The sequence below is a fragment of the Rhipicephalus microplus genome, chromosome 8 (assembly GCF_043290135.1).
Source record: "Rhipicephalus microplus isolate Deutch F79 chromosome 8, USDA_Rmic, whole genome shotgun sequence".
In the NCBI taxonomy this organism is placed as follows: domain Eukaryota; kingdom Metazoa; phylum Arthropoda; class Arachnida; order Ixodida; family Ixodidae; genus Rhipicephalus; species Rhipicephalus microplus.
Genome location: NC_134707.1, coordinates 68685750 through 68706569, shown reverse-complemented (window position 1 = coordinate 68706569; position 20820 = coordinate 68685750). Strand labels below are relative to the sequence as shown.

Genomic DNA, 20820 nt, shown 5'->3' with positions numbered 1-20820 from the left:
GGCTTTCAAGGCTTTAAGTTCTGTCTTCTACTAGGAAATCAAACACGTACGTCATAAAGGTAAATAGCAAACTGATCGTGACCACAATTAGCTGTTTCTTGCCGTTAGTATCCGTGATCGAAAGCCTCGGTTTTGCCTTTCGTTGTACACTGAGAAATTGGCACGCATGTATCTCCGATTGTACTATATGTACAAACGGATGAACACCATCAATATAAATTCTAGCATGCATAATAAATCAGCTCAAGGCACAGGAAGCAAGATATTAGTGAAGAATGTAACTGCAATAGCCAAACGCACCAGGGCTATTCGTGCCGGATAAAGCAAGCTTTGTACCACTGATCGTGAGATACATTGCTCGTTTGTGCTCTTCATCGCTTTGTCAGTATGTAAGTTTAACGCATTTGGGCGTTACCGAATGAACGTCGGAGTGCTTGCCTTGAACTCAATGTTATGCGAGTTTGGGCACGCCAAAATAACTAAAACATCTTTCGCATCGTACCCGCCAATCGTTTTGATGAGCTTCCTACTTTTCGGAAGCGAGCTTGGATTGAATGAAGAAGCTTGGCAGGTTTCTGATATTCAAGAAACCGCACCTCAAGACAAACAAAGGAGAAGGGTTCGCTTGCGGAAGGCTTGCTTTGCACTACCCCTTTATAGCCAGCGTGTCGGTGGGGGCGCTGCTTGCAGCGATTTTCGGAACGCCGCCTGGGCAGAGTCTGGCGTCTATAGCCATATACTTTGGGTTTTATGCATTGCCGTTTGGGGTGATGGCATCATTTTTGGAAAGAAGAAAGAACAATTTCTAGGAGAATTTCAGACTCGATTGCAAATTAGAGAAAGTGTGTTGCGGTAAAAATCAAGACTCAAATGTTCTGAGGAGCCTAGCTTATCAGTCGGCGACGTTCTCTGGCTATCGTTGCAAAAGCAGGAAAAGAAGATGGCAGCGCAACATCGACAGCGCTGATGCGCAGTTCACAGTTCACAGCACCGGTTCGGTTGATAGTCCAGTGCCTCTCCTGTGTAGCTGTTCTTCTTACGCCGCCATCTTTTGTATCATGAAGGTAAAAAAAAACTAGCCTAACTTTGCCCATTATATTGTATTCGGAACAGCATGAAGAACTGTTTCACCGGCTCTATAAGGTTGATCACTGGGTTGCCTTTGGATTCCTAGAACAACCAACGACAGGTGATCTGCCATGAACTGAGCCATTCATTATCTTAGCAGGAAATGGCTCTACCAGGCAAAATGTTTATATAAGCACTAAAAAATGAGCTGCTTGTTTAAACGTGGATTAGAAGCAGATCACAAAGGAAAGTGAAAAAAATTCAACAAGTTCCTATGGTCAAAGAACAACAAATTTATGCCTAAGCTTCACATTCTACCTAATATATTTACCTTAGAGAACGATGTACGGCTTCGGACGTGTTCCTGTGACTAAAACCCTTTCCATTTGCTCTGAAGGAAGGCCACAAGAAGGAATTATTGCAAAGCCAATCTACGGAGAGTTGCTTTAACAGCTTTTTTTTTATAGAAAGGGAGAAAAGTTTTATGTTTCGGCAACTTCTTCTCTCTTTGTTTTCAGAATCAGCCACGTTGAATGCTACATTCATGCAGCAGTATTCATGCTAAAGGTTTGCTCAATCTCGCCTTTTCGGTTATGTATTCTTTGGCCTGGAACACGTTTCAAATATTGGTTTTAAATGGTACTGCATACACTTAAGGATCCACCATGTAGAATCGGGAAAACCTAAAATACACACCGAAATGGTGCTGAGTTGTGTACAAATCACCTGCCTTCAGCAATAATTCACACCAGCCGACATTTGGTCAAAGTATATCATGTAAAAAATCACAATTGCATCTGAGAATGACTACTAAGATGTCATAACGAATTTACAAAGTTTTTCTATATGAAACGAAATGACTACATCGTACGGTATGTCGTGACTCCTTAATGACAAACGTTTCATCCCCCATGCAGACGCCGACGCCTAGTATTACTTTGCTTGTTTGATCAGACATTCTAGGCTTTCAAGGTAGTCAAGCTTCACTCAATTCAATTTTTATCATGCTTGAGCAGCTTCAAATGCCAATATGATACATACGAGAAAGGTCATCGTCATCTCGAGTCCGTGGTCGTCCTGCAAGGATATCAATCATGCGTAAAAAATGCTGTGAAATGGGCCAGGAAACGCGGCAATGTTGGTTGGTTTATAAGTTCTCTCTCTCTCTCTCTGTATATATATATATATATATATATATATATATATTTATATATATATATATATATATATATATATATATATATATATATATATATATATATATATATATATATATATATATATATATATATATATATATAACAGAGGAACACTAAAAACAACTTTTCCGCATTTACAGGCCTAATTAGTGAATGGTGTGAAAAAAAATCCAAAGATGGCACAAATATTCATCTTGTGTAATGTTTGCACTTGGGATTTTCAACATGGGAGAGGCTTCACCTTCTTTGCACAAAAGGAGCACTGTAGCGTTTTGCAACCTTACTTGCATCACCTCACTCAGAACACTAACCTATGCCATGTCGAAAAGGACTTGTACTTTGATAACATAGAACCTGGTAAATTGTCATAGAAGTTTCCCTTTTCTAAATTAGTGAAGGAACCATTGTGCTTCCATAAGAAACAAGAGTTTTCAGGCAGGTTCTCACTTTCTTGACGTTTTTACTGCTGATGATAATAAACAACTCTGTGCACTACCTTAAGGCTAAGTTTTTAAAGCACCCCCGTATTGTGAGGTTGACATGTTTTGACATATAAACCTCTTCAACACTTCTGACACCCACTATTACCTTATGTAAGGCCAAGGCAGATGGTACCATATTACAGCTGATGTGACGTCCACTTAGTTGCACGCTACGTCGGCGTGAATTGTGATATTTGTCGCATCGTACCATTGCATCACATGGCCATCGTGTACCAGGGGCGCTATGCAGGATTGGCCAAGTTTCGGAAATTTTGGGATCTTTCCGAACTCTGGCGACATACCCTTTTGAGTGACCCAACAGTACGAGAAATATTGCCGCCCGCATCTTCCCTTCTGGGGAACTCGAGTAAATGCTTCGCAGAGTCGGAGGGGGGGGATATTGCGAGAGCTTTGCATTATTGGCCATGGTTTCGTAATGCCTAATTGATAGTGTGCCTGTGTTTTTCTTATTGAATGAAGGGGAAGCGCTGCCTAAAACTTCAAGCGAAAGAAAAAAAAACGCCCTTGCCTGAATTGTGAGCACGCGATTCTAGTGCCTACATATAAAGTTGGCCATTAATTAATTGTGCAGTGCGAGCATTGTTTTTCTACTAGCAGATGCAGCCTACGTCGGCCTTGCGAGGCGCGAGAAAGGCAGGGTAGCAACAATTTTTTGGGTGTGTTCCTGGGCCGGGACGAGACGTGAGCATGGGGTGCAAGATGCGAGACGCACATGGGCAGTAGGGATATGGACGGTGCCACCACCAACTAAAGTCTCTGTATATTTCTAGAAAAATACCCCCATTTTGGGGGGCGAAGCTCCTTATAGGGGCAACGAATCGTCCCTCGTAGCCGTCGTAGTATGTAACAATCGTTTCATTTTGACCTCCGAGGTGGCGCCAGTGGGAAATTTTTTTCTGTGCGTTGTTGAACAATAAAAAATAGTGCTCAGTGTACATGCCAATGACTGCTAAAGGGGAATGAGAGATAGGAGCATTCGACTTTTAGTAACGCGCAAGCTGCAATCCCCATTAGCAGCCATTGGCATGTACATTGAGCACTGTCAGAGAAAAAAGGGTTGCTTCGTTATACTCGCAGGGTGTAACCTTCATAGTTTTAAAAAGGTTTAGCGAGCGTTTAGCCACAGTGCCATGAATACAATGAGCTAGTATCTACCATGAATTTGAGGTAGTTAGAAGTAGGAAGTAGATACGAAGTGCAAGCCATGAGAAAGTGTGCGTGTGCCACCTCTCGTTTAGTCCTTTGAATATCCGCTGGATGGCGGTGCTTCTATATGGGGAATATATGATGAAAAGGTGCGAGATGATGGTACTTGGAGCGTTGAATAGATAGACGAACGGACACAGAGACAGATGCATAGATTGACGCATGAACGGACGCAAGGGCGGATGCATGGACGAACGCAGGGCCGGACGCACAAACAGACGCACGCACGGACGGGCGGATGGACGCATGGACGGACGGAAGCAAGGACGAACGAATGCTTCGCCCCACTCTCCATCATTCGCTCTGTTGATATGCTGCCACGTTTCTTAACAGCATCGCACATGTTATCAGCGTGAGATAGCTTTCTTGAAAGGAAAGTGGCGCGAGCCAAGTTATTGGGCCGGTGCCCGCATGGGGGCGGTTCGGAGATGGATATTAATAATATGGTTTGCACACTTGTGATAGGAGAGTTGGACACTTTGGTGAGCATATCAAGGAGAATGTGGGTACTTTCTTCATAATAAGGACTTTACCAACAATGCGAGAGACGTGACATCGTGCGACTACGAATTTAAAAATCGACTCCATTCCTCAACGTAGTCCGTTTTATTAGTTACAATGGAACCAGACATCGCCCTACCGGCAGTTGACAAAGTTGGGCGGCGTTTTCAAACCAAAGGCATCTTTAATTTTTTTGCCATCCCACTGAATGCAGAATTGATTCATTTAATAAATGCGTCAGAAACTTTTAGTGGTGATAGTTTTAAGACACGGGTATTTTAGATTTATTTTGAACCTTTTATTGCCGGCACAAAGCCTGTTTTTCAACATCAGCGTGGTGGCCTCTGAAATTAGTTCCGGCTGAGCGTCTCAGAGCATTGCGACCACGGCTAAACCCGAAATCAAGTGGTAATCATAATGGTCGGCCCTCACACTCTAGCATACTGCCTGGCATGTGCACATTGTTTTTGTCATCTCTATCAACTGCTAGGACCCGAGCACGTGCACCCGGCTAATTAGCTATTTCGCTAGTTGGGACACGATATGCTAAAACGAAGCTAGTTACGTGAAGTCTTGGTAAAGCTGAGATAATTACGACACACCTTAGAAAGTTTATGCTTATAAAGTCAATTGAAGCTAGGATCTGGCTTACTTATACGCTAGTTGCTTTGCTAAACAAACCACGCTAAAGAACGCGACAATAGCTATGAGCATGCTAAATGAAGCCTTGCCACGTTTCCTCTAACTACATGATGACGATTAAATCGTCCTAATCAGCATAGCGTTTATTGCTACATATTCATCATAATCCTTCTAATTGGGCCCAAAATGCATGGAATGTAATTGAATACTTATCAATGAAGAGAAAACAGCTCAGTGATATAGTCTTCAGGCATTAGTCAATTAGTTTAATGAAAACTATGAAGGGCTGATGCGGTATTCACTTCGAAACCGATGATGCACATAAGCAGATGACCAGCTTGAAAAGCTACAAGAACTAGGTTATCACAAGCTACTGTATGCCTTCAACTTTGTACAAGTACTTGAAGCTGACCGAATCCTTTTATATGCAAAGAAGCTTCCGCTTAGCGTTCACCGCGTCAAACAATTGGCAGTTCCACCGGCCCCATGACAGTCATGAGTGGAACTGGGACCTCCTCAGACACGAGTTTTGTCTGAGTTCACGCGTCAATCAGTTTGATTGACAGACACCTGCTGCAAAGATTGAGAATGGCCACCACGTAAGCTCTCACCGAGGAGCAAGCCCTCAGGTGAAGCTGTATAATAACTCTATCACCAAGATGCAGCTGTTATATACCTTCCTCTTGGAAGACAATGCCACTAACCTTAGACTCAAGGCTTAGAAGACAATGGTATATTTTATTGAAGACTTCAGAAGCAATGACTTGTCTTAAAACATGAGCTATTACATGTAAAATCTAGGGTGCACTCCACATCACCTGCCATGCAGGACCAAGTATATTGGCGGGCCATGCAGAAGGGGGTTTCCCCGTTTGTGTGATCTTATTCACCAAGGACACCATGCACCTTGACTGAATATGGTGTCCTTCCTACACCCAAACGAAATAACAAGTGAACGCTTACCAGACCCTGTTGACAACTACATGGCGTCACAATATGCATCCCATAGCTTCTACCATATATAGGCCAGACTGTTCGATGATATTGACCAGACTGTCTTGTTCATTCACTGTATCCTAATCTTTGTTTTTATTTATTGGCTCCCATTTTGCCACTAGTGTTCCTTGCAGTACATAATTTTCATGCGGTATGTTTTTCTAGATGACTTGCAACAAGCGATGTGACTCTGTAATATATCTAACACTTGCCACACGAAAGTTTCAAGTTTGAATCATTCTCGGATAGAAAAAAGTATTATTCTTTAATATTTTCTAACCCCGATCTCAATTTTTCTCTCGACACCAGTGATACTACTGCCAGATTTCATTAGAAGCGTCCTCTTTATGGTACCAGACTATCAGGTTATCATCACGGGAAATAAAGTGATCATGCTTCAAGAGAATGTAAAGAACTGCAGTTCTTTGCATGGTTTCTTTACTCGGGTGCATTTCGGAGCTTAAAGCTGCAATATTAAAATTTACACTTTACAAAATCATGTCAGCCCATTCAGCTGAAATGTATAGACAAGCAGTTAGATTTTTGGCAATGCCTCTGCGCACATGAAGGATTAAGCAAAGGGTGTGTCAGAAATGAGTATTTTTATTCCGTAATGTCCATATAATGTCCCCTGAGAACGTTTTTTTCTTGTGGGAATACCAGGCCTTTTTGAAGCCCTTCCACCCTGTACGTCTTACTGTGCGTCTTTGCAGAATTTGCCATCCATCCTAGAATTGCCAGTGTAGGCGCTAGGAAAAGCGTTTAAAGTTATAAATTTGGTTGTTGTATTTTAAACTAAAATACTAAGTGAAACACTAAATTGAACAGCCTAAGACAGTAAGCATACTACAAAAACTTCTAAGTTGCAGCGTGCGCAGAGTGTTGCTTAGTACTTTATGAAACATTCATGTAAGTGTCTCACAAACATCATTTCTGCTCTGCCGGACAAACAAAAGCAAGTTGGTTGCATATATGTATCCTACAGGACGAACATGTATTCACTGGCATGCATTTGCTGGATGTTACAAGCTTTTGCCACCAAAATGTATACATCTTGCTTACAGTTTCAAGGATAGTCATCAAAGATAACAATGTACGCACCCTGAAATGCTAAATTAGTAATAGGTGGAGGTCCTCTTCTCATAGGAAGCAAACGTCTGCCATTCCAAAAGTTCAAATTTCGTGCCGCATTACCTGAAGAGAAACGGAAGTAAAATGAGCACGTAAATACTAATTTAGCTGAATAAAATTTGTCGACCAAATTTCAGTACACTTAAGTATCATATTATGCTCTAATTTGTCAAGTGATCTGGTTTTATTTCAGTAATATATTTACAAATAAAATGTGATTATTCCCCGCTGATCCTGCTGTTTACAGCCCCTTTTGACCGGCAGTGTTCGCAGACAAATTTTTAGGTCTTCTATGGTGTCATAGGCTCATGTATATACGCGCGATGATTAGCTTCGATAATATTGTGACGCACTTTGTATGTGCTAATGAAAAACGACAGTTATTTTAGGTATTTTATATAATTTTGGCTTATGCATCAACCATTACATTACAGTCACTTGGCAAGATTGCATGACTAGCTGAAATTTAGACAAGCTAGATATACCACTCACCTATATGAGTTCCACCTCTATTCACTATAAAAATTATGAGTCACAACACAATCGACCTTTGCGAAATTATTGTAAAATAGCTGTCGCTGCTTCACAGCATTCTGAAATGGCAACTCTTTCTGCGATAACAATATGGAGACCACACGCACGCAAGGATAACCTGCTTGCTCAAATAATCTTTCATTGTTTGATAAGTGAGATTTACTGTTTCAAAACCGCCATATGATTACTATAGACGCTGGAAGGGAGAGCTCCGGAAGTTTTGAAAACCTGAGGTTCTTAAACGTGCACCTATATCTAAGCACAAAGGCCTCAGCTAATCATTCAGGTTATTCCACCTATATATTGCGACTAAGAGCATCACACCAGAAAATCTACACAAAAGCGTCCCGTTTTCTATTTTACTTATTTCGTTTATCTCGACTGTTCGCTATCATCAAGCAAGCGTGAAGATGTTCTACACAACTGCAATATATGCAACACATTGCCAGATGATCCTCTCTTAAACGACGTTCAGAGTTGCTGGAGAAGGTCAACTGACACTTCTTTGGAGATGTTACAAATGTGTATTGGCAATTGAGTTCAAGCAATAACAAAGCAGGCTGCAAATATCGTACACAATTGAAGAGAGCAAATTGCTTCTAACAAAATGAAGTTTTTTTAACCGGCCAAAATCCTTCAGGCATGGGTATGCGCACTCAATATGCAGTCTTTCATCCATAATTGTCCTCACAAAATATGTAAGCTAGTAATGTTTCCTTCAGCAAACGATGCATATGTAAGAGCTGTTGCTGGAAACAGGTATTTAGATAACCAAGATTATTTCTTTGCCGTACTTTAAATCCAACTGACATGAAGGCTCCTTTCAAGAAATCATATCAGCTTTCTGCAATGAAAAAAAATTCGCATTATTCGGTTCATATCACTATGCTATTTTTCACGAAGGTTCGTGCAGAATGATGAACGCCTACGATGTGCTGAAGCTTTATAAAGAGCGCAGTGCAGTCGCCGATCATGCTGAGACGTTGGATCACCGGATAAATTTTGAAGAAACGGCTATTCTTGAAAGCAAGCTTATTTAGAGGAGAATGTTACTGCTCGAGTCATGACACATACACAGGACAGCCCATAACATCAGCCGCTCTCTCGGAGCCCTTCCCCTAGTGTATACACATGAACTAGGCTCAATGGCAAAACGAGAAAGAAAGGGGGTCATTATCAACCCTACGAATGCTTTGAAGATGCCGCTGCTACGTAGTCCTTCAGTCACCCCTGAGGAAGAAACGAAGTCGATTTCGAAACGTCTGTTTTCTTCAAAAAGTTTTGGTTAGAGTCTAAATCACCCCCCAAAGCTAGATCAGCTTTCCGAGCCTTTTAGATGCGAAGACCTTATAGTCGAATTCAATCTGGTGTGCGGTGCCACCACCCTCATTGCGCATGCACTTTTTTGCTCTCTCTATCATCTCCAATATTGGTCCTCTCTCACCTTGCAACGCCGACACAGGCAGCATCTGATAGCTAATTTATGGATTGAAATAAGCGACTGCTCGTACTGCACGACGATTCACTGCCTACATCGTACATATAGGCACTGGATCATGACCTCTAAGGCAGTGCTGGCAGATTTTTCCTGAGCCTTGTTGAATAATACAAAAGCACTGTGTGGAAAAACTAAAAGCAGACTGCACGCATCTGTGTCTTATTGTATTCTTCTGTTTCTCTTTGCCCATTAGCAGCGTTTCGCATGTTACAGCAGAAAACACCGGTTCATCACTGTGTGCTTTGTGCCTCACCAAGTTTCTCAACTGCACAATGCCGCAATTAGTGCCAGCGTCAACACCACAGCCAGTGTAGGCGTTTGCGCCCACTCCTTCCTACCTACACTTTGTTCCTCTTAGTGAGAGGGGGTGTTTTGAAACACTAAGGAGACAACTACTATAAGCGTGCTGCCACTGTTCCCAGTATGCTATATATCGCCTTAAACTTCGTCAGTGAAATAGCGTCTAATGTCCCTTTGTTCTTCCTTCCTTATATTAGCATGGTAGTTGCTACATACTCCTAAAGCATTTAGCGGGCTTTGCTACATATATGGCTGGACAAAATGAAGGAATATATCCGAGGCTCTAGTATTGTGTAGGAGCTTTCAGCATCGACACTTTAAGGTCATTCGCAACGTCTGGCATGTGGTTGCTACGTTGCTATTTTAAATCGTTTTTCACACATGTTCACTTCATTCTTTTCCTGGCATGAAAGTTGAATAAAGTTAGTTTGGAAGAGAGACTCACGCAACCGACAACCTAAGGGGTAGAGAACTTGGCTGCTATGCAGGTGACCCTTATTTGATTGCTATTGGCACCTGATCATCTTTCTTTATTTCATTTTTCTCTCATTTCATTTAATAAGCGTTATGAACACTATTAGTCGCGGAAAACTATGCGTCAGAATTCGCCATCGAGATCTCACATTGCAGGTTTTTCCTCTAAAACGGTTATTACATCCGATACATTAGCCACTCACAGTAGTTCGTTGTATGCGGGCATCAGCTGGACGTATGAAGAGGAAAGAATCGGCTGCATACGCGACAAGATTCCCAAGATATTCTTGCAATGACCATATAGTCACAATCGAGAAAACTTCTTTCAATGCTAGACTCACAGACAAACAGAGGCACAGACAGACATATATATAGATAGATAGATAGATAGATAGATAGATAGATAGATAGATAGATAGATAGATAATTCTTACCTTCTTCAACTATTGGAGAGAGCGATGTAGATGGTGGCGTTTTCCGTCGGATCCTCATGGTGAGTTTTGGAATTGTGAAAAGTGGATCACTCGCTATTTTGAACAAGAAAAAAAATCAGACTTTTATAAATGTTTCTGATGCACAAGCTGCCGTTTAATTTTCGACTAGAAAATATTGCTAGGACTTTTGTTCCTTTGTAAGGCTTCGATTATATTGATGATGATGATGATGGTAGATTTTAGTGGCGCAAGGGCAACTCAGGCCAAAGAGCATCAAACACATGGTTTTTGGTCGATTTGATTATAAAATTCTACTCAGGGTGGCAAGAATAAAAGAGTAGTGTATAGGACTTAAACTTAGGTGTAGTGACTATATGTGATGGGTTTAAAACTGGCTATGCTTATGGGTTTTACAAAGTCATGCCGTGTCGTCAACAGTCCTTGTCAAAACAAGGAGTGCGTGCTGCATGACATTTGATAAAAAAAAATCTCAGCCGTCCCCTCAGGATTGAGAGGAGGCTAAGATTAGTGAGAATATGTTATGTAATGTAGGAAGCCTACACTAGCTAAAAACTTTGAGACTACTTTTGGGGGAAACAAGGGATCGTCTCCAAGAAAAAATTGTGGATGAGGCGGAATCTGACATTTGTACAGCTTTGGAAAGTGACACAGTCTTTCTGGTTCGAGGTACGGACAGGTAATTAGAACGTGAACGACAGACAGCTCATCACCACATTTTGCACAATGTGGTGCTGGAGTGTTGTTTAAAAGGTGCGAGTGTTTTGCATGTGTATGACCGATCCTGAGTCAGCACAGTGCAATTTCTTGGTGCCTGTTACGTTTGTCAGTCACATATCTTCCTATTCTTGGCTTTACTAAGTGCAGTTTGTTTGCATTTGCTGCGTTCCATTCTTCTTGCCATTGTCTAGGCATTCGGGATGTGATGAGTGGCCTCAAGTCCTCTTAGGAGATGGTGTCTACGTCAACTGATTGGCGGAGTGCTGCTGACTTCGCAAGTTTGTCCGCTATCTCATTGCCAGCAATGTTGCAGTGTCCCGGAATCCAGCATAGCGTTATTTTGAGCTTAGATTTGCGGGCTGACATGATGCATTTTCGAAGTGTATTAGTAACTGGGTTTTTGAGTATCTTAGTGGAGGACAGCGCAGTCACAGCACTGAGACAATCTGTATATATAATTGAGGCTGGTGCTTTCTCCTTTAAAATGTCCGTTACAGCTAAAAGTATGCCATAGCATTCTGCAGTAAATATACTGGTATGTTCGTTCATTGTTCTAGATTCAGAGAGAGCGGGACCGCGTGCCGCACATGCGACTGCGGAGGACTTGGAGGCATCAGTATAATATTCAGCACACCTGTATTTGGCCTGCAGGTACTTGAAGTGTTGATCAATTGCGACTGGGTGGCCGTTTTTTCCTACCTCTAGAAATGAAAGGTCACAATTGATACCCTGCATTTCCCATGGCACAATAGTGTCCTTGTGAGAGGTTAGTTGGAGATTTGAGACCGGTATGTGCATATTTCCAAGGTGTGAGGCCACTCTGGGGGGATACGGTGGCGTAGCTGATGGTCGCCTCAAAAACAGGAGGGCGTTCGATGTATCCTGCAATAGCGCATGAGCTGGGTGGTCGACATGGGAAAGCACCTTGGTGGCATACATGACACTTGTAAACTGACGTCACCGTTCTAGTGACCACCGGTCTGTCTCAACATACAGGCTGGCTGTCGGGCTGGTTCGGAAAGCACCGCTGACCAGCCGGAGCCCAAGGTGGTGCACTGGGTCAAGCATCTTCAATGCAGATCTTGAAGCTGACTCGTAAACCACCAAGCCGTAATCGATACGTGATAGCACTACACTGTTGAGAAGGTTCAGTATACAGTCACGGTCTGTGCCCCATGACTGATGCGAGAGAATCTTGAGCAGGTTTAAGGCTTTCAAGCATTTAAGTCGTAGCCGTTTGATATGTGTAACAAAGCTGAGCTTTTCATCAACCACAACACCTAAAAATTTGTGATCTTTTTTGGTAGTTATGGTTTGTCCGTTAATTGAAATGTTGGGGGGTGGCCTTATGCCGCGTAGTTTTGAGAAGAGTACGCAAACAGTCTTGTCACAGTTAAACTTAAACCCATTTTTGTCTGCCCAGCTTGACAGCTTGTTTACTGCCAACTGAATCTGACGTTCACATGTGGCTAGGTTGCATGATTCGAAGCTGATCTGAATGTCATCCACATATACAGAGTAGGAGATTGTTTTAGGCAATATGGTGCTTATGGAGTTCATTTTTATGATGAATAGTGTGCAGCTAAGAACACCGCCCTGGGGGATGCCATTTTCTTGCGTAAATCACTTTGATAAGGCATTACCAACACGAACCACGAACGTACGTTCAGAGAGGTAGCTTTGAATTGTATTCAGCATGTTTTCTGACACTCCAAGGGATTGCAAGTCACGGAGAATGCCATAACGCCATGTCGTGTCATAAGCCTTCTCCAAGTCGAAAAATACAGAAAGGCAGTGTTGTTTGTGAATAAAGGCATCCCTGACGTAGGATTCGAATGCCACGAGTTGGTCAGCTGTCGACCGGCCTGATCTGATTCCAGCTTGACGGCGGTCAAGGAGGCCGTTATATTCAAGGTAATACATGAGGCGGCGGTTTACCATTTTTTCAAATACCTTGCAGAAGCAGCTAGTAAGGGCGATGGGCCTATAACTAGCGACGAGTGTGGCTTCCTTTCCTTGTTTGAGGATGGGTATTATAACTGCCTCTTTCCAGGCCTTGGGTAGACGCCCGGAGGACCATACACTGTTGAACAGTAAGAGAATGACATCAAGCGTGTGTTCGTGTAAGTGTTTCAGCATGCCATATGTAATCTTGTCTTGGCCTGCAGCTGAGTCGCCGCATGTTGCCAGCACTGCCTTCAATTCGTCGATGGTAAACAGAGTATTGTAGCCTCCAGCAGATGGCCTTCTATCACGGATAGGCTTACGTTCCTCAGCAAGCTTGTGTCGTTTAAAGGACTCTGCATAATGTGCTGAGCTGAAAATATATTCGAAGTGTTGGCCTAAAGCATTTGCCTGGTGTTCAAGTGTATCACCGGCAGTACTAACAAGGGGCATCGGATGAGTGCTGTGCCCTTGGAGTGCTCTTACTCTGTTATACACCTTATGTGTGTCAGTGTAAGAGTTCGCCGATGAGAGCAAGGATTGCCAGCTCTGTCGTTTAGACTCTCGTCGAACACGTCTACCGTTTGCTTTTGCGCGCTTAAAATTTACCAAGCTCTCGGCTGTAGGATACCTGCGGAATTTCGACCATGCTTTGTTTTGATTGTCACGAGCATTTTTGCACTCAGAGTTCCACCAAGGTCGTCTTTTGTTCCGTGTATTGTTAGATGTATGTGAGATGGATTGCTCTGCGGCCTGTACAATGTGGAGTGTGACCAACGCTTCAGATTCATCGATGCCTAGGGTTTCAATTGATGAGCGCGATAGTTTTGAGAGTTTTCGGAATTTCGTCCAGTTCGCACCCTGTGCTCGGAACCTGGTTACATTCGCAGTCATTGTACTCGTATTTCCTTTGTATTTTAGACAAACAGGAAAATGATCACTTCCATAGAGATTTTGAATTACAGCCCACTCAGTGGTTGCCAAGAGTGAAGGAGATCCGATAGTAAGATCTATTGCTGTGTATGAGTTGTGCGCTGCGTTAAAGTATGTTGGCTCTTTTTTATTAAATATACAGGAGCCGGAGGACAACAGAAAGTTTTCAATTAAGGAGCCTCGACAATCCGTTCTTCTACATCCCCATAAAGGGTGGTGCGCGTTAAAATCTCCGACCAACAGAAATGGATGCGGAAGCTGGTCGATGAGTGTTTCAAATTCTTTAGTATAGAGTTGGTAGTCTGGAGGGATGTATAGTGAACACACGGTTGTTACTCGTCCAAAAATTAGGGTTCGTATAGCCACTGCTTCTAAGTCAGTAACCAGAGTGAGGCTTTGAGACAGAACTGCTTTCTGCACCACAATAGCGACACCACCAGATGAATGGGGAGTGCCCTGTCTGTCCTTTCGGTATACCACATATCTTTTCAAAAGGCTAGTATGTGTAGGTTTTAGGTGTGTTTTTTGTAAGTAAAGTATGTTTGGTTGGTGTTGTGCAAATATTTCATAGATGTCGTCTAAATTTTTAAGTAAACCTCGACCATTCCACTGGATAATATTTTCGGCAGCCATTTTTATGAATGAGGAAAAGAGCGTGATTTATTCACACTTCGCTGCCTTTATTAGGAGGCTTCACTGGCGGGTGTCTTTTCCTCTGAGGAGATGTATTGAGCCCCGCTACACTTGGGATGATTCCGTCAGCATCTTAGACGCTGAGGATCCTGGTGTCACTTCCATTGCCTCCGGTGGACCCTCAGAAGCTAATGAAGGTTTGTCAGAAGAGGCAGGTGTCTCAGTTGTCTGTGTGGTTCCTGGGGTCTGATGAAGTTCGACCTCCGGGACGTGAGAGATTGGTGCAGCCTGTGGCTGCTTGGTGGGGGGCAGAGATGTGCACGCATCAGCAAAGCTGTATTGCGTGCCCACCGTCACTAGATGCCGCCCGGCCACCCGGCGCGCTGCGTCAGCGTACGTTCTTCCGGAGAAGAGCGACACCTTCTTCCTGGCTTCAGAGAATGTGATGTTTTCCGTTACTTTTATCTGGATGATTTCCTTTTCCTTTTTGAAAATTTCACTTGTTCGCGAGTACGCAGCGTGCGGCCCGTGACAGTTAGGGCACTCTGTTTGCGTGGAAGTACAGCTCTCGGTTGGGTGCTCATGATCACCACATTTTGCACATGTTTGTTTTCCGCGACAGGTGTTCTACCCATGTCCATATTTCTGACATTTGTAGCACCTTCTAGGGTTGGGTATGTAGGGGCGGACTTTGCAGTGAAGGAACGCAGCTTTCACAGATTCTGGCAGGATGGAGCGGTAATGTTAGTACTATATGAGGCGTCACCACTTCTTCATCGTTTCGCCTGATGGTTATCCGACGAATGGCGACTACGCCTTGCTCTCGAAAGCCTTCAAGGAGGTCAGCTTCAGTTTCTCGCATCAGATCACGTTGTGAAATGACACCTTGACAGTGTTAAGACTGCGATGGGGGGTGATAGACACATTCAGGTGGGCAAACTGCTTCTGTTTAAGGAGAGTGTTTGCATGCTCTTTCTGGCTTACTTCAACAAGAAGATCACCGGATGACAGTTTCTTTGCGTCGTACTTTTTGCCTATTAAGTTAGCGAGGGTTTTAGCTATCAGGAAAACCGACAGTCTTGCAACAGAGACGTTATCTGCCAGAGAGTGTATGACTAGGAAGCGTGGGAAGTGGTCACAATCGCTTCCGGTTCGTTTGAAGCTTTCATCGGTGCGGTTCCTTTTAAGACACCAATCATAGAGAAGGGGGAAAGATTTGGCCATGTGGTGCATTATATGTTCAGCGGCGATGGTGACCACCCACCACCGAGCCCAACAGGGGGACGCTACAAGGTAGAACACTTGAAGGCGCCAGTCATACATTGTCGCTATAACCAGATATAACTACCCAAGGTTGCGTAACTACACAAGGTTAACCCTAGCCGCCAGGAAGTTTGGAAGTAAACGGAAGAGACTAGAAGACAGGATAGATAAAAAGTGGGAGGTAAAGACGAAGATGTAGGGAGGGAGAGATAGGAAAAGGCGACTGCCGCTTCCCCCCAGGCGGGTCAATCCGGGGGTGCCGTCTACGTGAGGCTTCGAGTATATTTCTACACGCTATTGTTGCTAGCCCCCCACAGAAAAGATTGGTAGAAAGTAATATTTGGTCGCATTGATAATAAAAATAGGTCTTTTCTGAAGCTTTCAACAAGTGCACTCTCTGTCTGAAAAAACATTGCTGGCACTAGACCTCGTTCTACCTTCCTCTTTATCTAACATCTCCACTCCCCCCACAAACTTCACCTTGGAAACACATCACTTTTTCAGCAAGACCTGTTTCCAGGTCAATATGTTTTTGCATTGTAATTTAATAACTGTGTCATAGTTGAAACAAGACTTGTTTGCGTGGCTACAAACTTACCCTGAAATCAGCGGGCCTGTTTGGCCTACGCATTTAACGTCCCGCACTGATGCCCTCTGAGGCATAAAGAAAAGTTCATGCCGCTGCATATCAGCCGATTATAGCAGCCATGTAATTGTAACATAAATAAACAGGTACTTCTTACTGAAACAAAGAATTAGTTCCTACAACAACACCTTTCTGTTATTCTTGCATTGATACAATCTCGAAGTCAGTCTTTCCTTCTATAACCTCATAAAACTTGTTCACATGTCTTGTATATGTTCATTGAACCTCATAATCATGTAAATACCCATGAATTCCGCCTCGCTGCTTAGCCTTGTAATACTGAATGATTTATTCCAACTGTAGTGAGTTAAGTTGGTGGGAATGTTTGGTAAGGCACCCGCTTGGCTTTTTAAATATTTTTGTGCTTCCTGCTAACCTAGCTGAATGGTCGATTCTATTTGTTGTGGTTATACAATGGGGCTTTTACTTACGAAGCGGTTTAGAGTCATGGCTTGTCCCTTCACTATTGTTGTAGTCACGCTAGTACTCGGAGCGTCCACTAAATCACTCTGCAGTAGTGTGCTCTATCCACTACAGTGCGTGTACTGGTATAGGGGAGACCACCAGCAGCTCTGCGCTGCTCTTTGTAATCAAAACGCTTAATCCGTTCTCTCTGACCCACACAGAGTAGTAGTGTTAACGCAGACATCATTATTAGTGCTTCGTAGGTGAGGGCTCACAAAGCGGCTGTGTGGACGACCAATAGCGTCGACGGTGTTGAATAAAGAGGGTCTAATTACAGAGCGATAGTGAATAAAGTGCAGCCATTGAGAGAACTTTAATTCATCCCTTGGCTGCTGTGCATACTAATTCTCTTTACTGACATATGTGCGACTTTTTATAAGAAGGCTTGAATGAGATTGTTATAACGTACGTTTCCTTTTGCGTGATCCCTGCTGAGTAGCCTGTGTAGAACCTGCAAATGAAGAAATAAAACAATACATATAAATGTGCGTGCAAGAGACCTGCTGAGCAGCCTGTGTGGACGCTGCAAATAAAGAAATAAACCAGTACGTATTTATGAGCATGCAATCTTTACAGTACAAAAATATGAGGGGAATCGAGATGTCGCAATAATCGCCCCACACGAGTTTCGCGAGATTATTCAAGACATCTCATAACAGAAATGCATTCGGTTTTCACAGAGAATCACTCTTTGCCACTTCCAATGTTTTGTAGTGAATGGTGTGTCCAGGTATTGTTATCAAGTATATTAGCGAGGAAAGTGAAAGATGTCAAGACAGCCGATGTAGCAGTGTCAACCTCGCCACTTTATTGAAACACATTCTACGCGGAGTTCTCTAGGTGCGTGAGTTTGATGAACTGCTCGAAAAGCATGGCGCACTGAAGATAAAATGACAATGATAATATACGGTGATGATGATGGCGCATTGAAGTTCTACTAGATTAGCAATCTTATTTACAAATGACTTCTACTGTCCAGTTTTCTGCGAAGTTGGTATTGATACTCACTGTAATTTGTAACACGGCAATTACTCACAGTATGAAGTTTTCTGATTTGAATGCTGAAAGCAGCTGTTCAAAACAAATACGGTAGCGCTACATTAGACGAGGACAAGACCAAAATATACAATACATGCTGGGCACGGAGTATTTTTAGGTACGAAGTTATCACAGAGAAGCCCTACAATAGCTTTTGTAAGCTGAGCATTGTTCCACCAAGAACACTCCTTCCTTTTTATGTCTTGACCACTAATACTGACATGTGAAATATCGTCAGTGCAATCGTCCTGAATACCTCTTGAGCAAGATTCAGTGCCTTCTTTCTAATATCTGGATTGTACCTGCTGAAGTGAGTATCTTTTGGACCATTGCTAGGACTTGCAATATGCGTGATAAAGTTTTTGTCACAAAGATAAGTCCGAATTTCACAAGTATAGTTGAAACGGGCATGCCTTAGTGAAAACGAATAACAGAAATGGAAACAGGATACCCGTCCGGGCTTGTACTTTTTTGTTTTTTTTCTGTAAGGCAGCACTAGAGTGTTTTATGTAGGCATGTTCACCAGCTAGCCCAGCAATGTATTTTGAGCAACAGTTACATTGAATATATCCTAAATAGACATTTCATTAGGCTTTGTGTTGCGAGACAGGTTGCATTTAAAAAGAAAGCAGTCAAGAAAGAGAGAACACTTTTTAATCCCGTCAGGCATTAGGAAGGTAGGTGATTCGCTAGGCTGAACTTCATGGCCACATCCTTTGCCTTCGCTTTTCTTCCATGCAGGTGGACGAAGACAGTTGCGAAAAAAATAGAAGAGGGTTTTTTGTGGTGCCACCTAACACAATAAATGTGACTGTTGACCTAAATTGCCGGAAGCGCTGGTCAATTGTATTGGGGCACTTACACATCTAACTGCATGGGGACATCATTGAGTGCACTTGCAACTGACTCCTGATAACAGTTTGTCTTTGGTTAGCTTGTCGGGGGTGATTTATTCGCCTGGATATGAAGTAACTCTAGGTAAGTTGATTGTGAACAGGTACGTTTTCGAAAAAAATTCCGGATCAGAAGCACGTCCCACCACTCGCTTGATGAATATTCTAGCATAATAGTGAGGTGCTATGTTTCGCGGGCTCTCGTGTCATTGAGATTATTTTCAGCGTAGTGGGACATGATGCTTCGATTTATATGTGAGGTTTAACGTCCTAAAACCACCATATGATTATGAGAAATGCGTAGTGAAGTGCTGCGAAAATTTTGACTACCTGGGGTTCCTTAGGATGGATCCAAATCTCAGCACACGGGCCTACAGCATTTTTGTCACCACCGAAAATGCAGCCACCACGGTCGCGATGATGCCGGGAGGGCAGGACTTGAGGCTTCTCCCTCAGCGTTAGTTGAGGTGCTTTTCACCCTATTCATCAAAACCGTTGATTAGTTTGACGACATTTCAGATGATAAAGTTTGTTTAGTGCCTCTCTACAGTTCACTCGTTGGCGCCCTTGCCTGACCGGTGTTAAAACTAAGAAAATAGGGCATGGGCGGAGGGGGAGGCAAGAGAGAACCGAAGTTCGGAGACTCAAAGCTAGCCCTTGCATAGTAGAGACGTCTTCAACTTCCGACAGCTGACTCTTCTTATTTTACTATTTCGTACAGTGAAACGTGGGGACAGTCATCGCTTGACAAGGATGACTCCAGTCGAGAGTCTCCAAAAGATATGCGGAACTGTAAAGTCCAGCGGATCGCGAAATATGAAGGTTGCTACAGGAACACTGTAGAAACTCGGCACTGCGGTGCATGAGGCTCACAGCAGTCACTGTTTTGAATATGAAGGAGGCTCAGCTTCGGCTGCTTGATTTTACTGAAGACAAGGCTATAGAAAACCAAGTCGAAGATGTATCCGGAACCAACGAGAAGATAGTGTACGTACTCTATGACGTACAGTATTTTTTATGCATGCTCCAACACTTGGATTCAATAAGCTGCCCACCCATGAGAGGGTACAATAGCCGCCAGATTACATTTTACTAAAACCACATCATATTCGAAGGGTTTGTCAGTACGCCACGCTACCGCTCAGAGCTAGATGTTTTCAGCATTGTATGTCACTGAAAAATACGCGTAGCAATATACATTCAGAGTTCACCAGAACAAGACGTTACCATTAGTTTGAAACAAGAACTTTTTACATACATGACGGAAGTGGCCAAGCGAGTGGTGGAACGTATCAGGTAAGCTCACAAGAAATGCAGAATTGTTGACGAGACATTACTATACGTTTTAGCAGAAGACACCTACACTTTAACGAGCATATTGACCGGCTTCCTATTCTACCACCGTTAATGAGTTCCAAGGCAATTTAGCAGCTTTAGATGTTGCATGACAATATGCGATATCGTCTGAGGTTGCTCGGAGGCCTCCAGTTACAACTGAGTCATTACACTATGGGGATCGATCACATTGTGTTCAAGTGCTTGCCAGGAAGCTTGGTTATTTTGTACAGCCAGAGGAAGAAAGAGGATAGTATCCAGGACGACGCCACCTATCACACCACTGAAGCAGGACCACAAAGGGTGAAGTGACATTTCGTCTTTTCTAAATATTGAGGTAGCACTCCATCAGAAAGGACAGAAAAAATTGTCATCGTTGCATCCCCAATTCAATCATGGTACCTAGTGGCACCTACTCGCAAACCATGCCTGCCTAGGAGACTCCA

General features: G+C 43.1%; 1 protein-coding gene across 1 annotated transcript in view; it reads right to left on the bottom strand.

Annotated features, from left to right (window-relative positions):
- LOC119165864 (uncharacterized) overlaps window positions 1–20820 on the bottom strand; it is a 66958-nt gene that overhangs the window by 21146 nt on the left and 24992 nt on the right. The window contains exons 4-7 of the mRNA XM_075872083.1: window positions 17518–17559; window positions 10487–10579; window positions 7217–7309; window positions 2110–2145 (exon numbers count right to left, since the gene is read on the bottom strand). Coding sequence (XP_075728198.1) covers window positions 2110–2145; window positions 7217–7309; window positions 10487–10579; window positions 17518–17559 — 264 coding nt within the window. The remainder of the gene's footprint in view (window positions 1–2109; window positions 2146–7216; window positions 7310–10486; window positions 10580–17517; window positions 17560–20820) is intronic.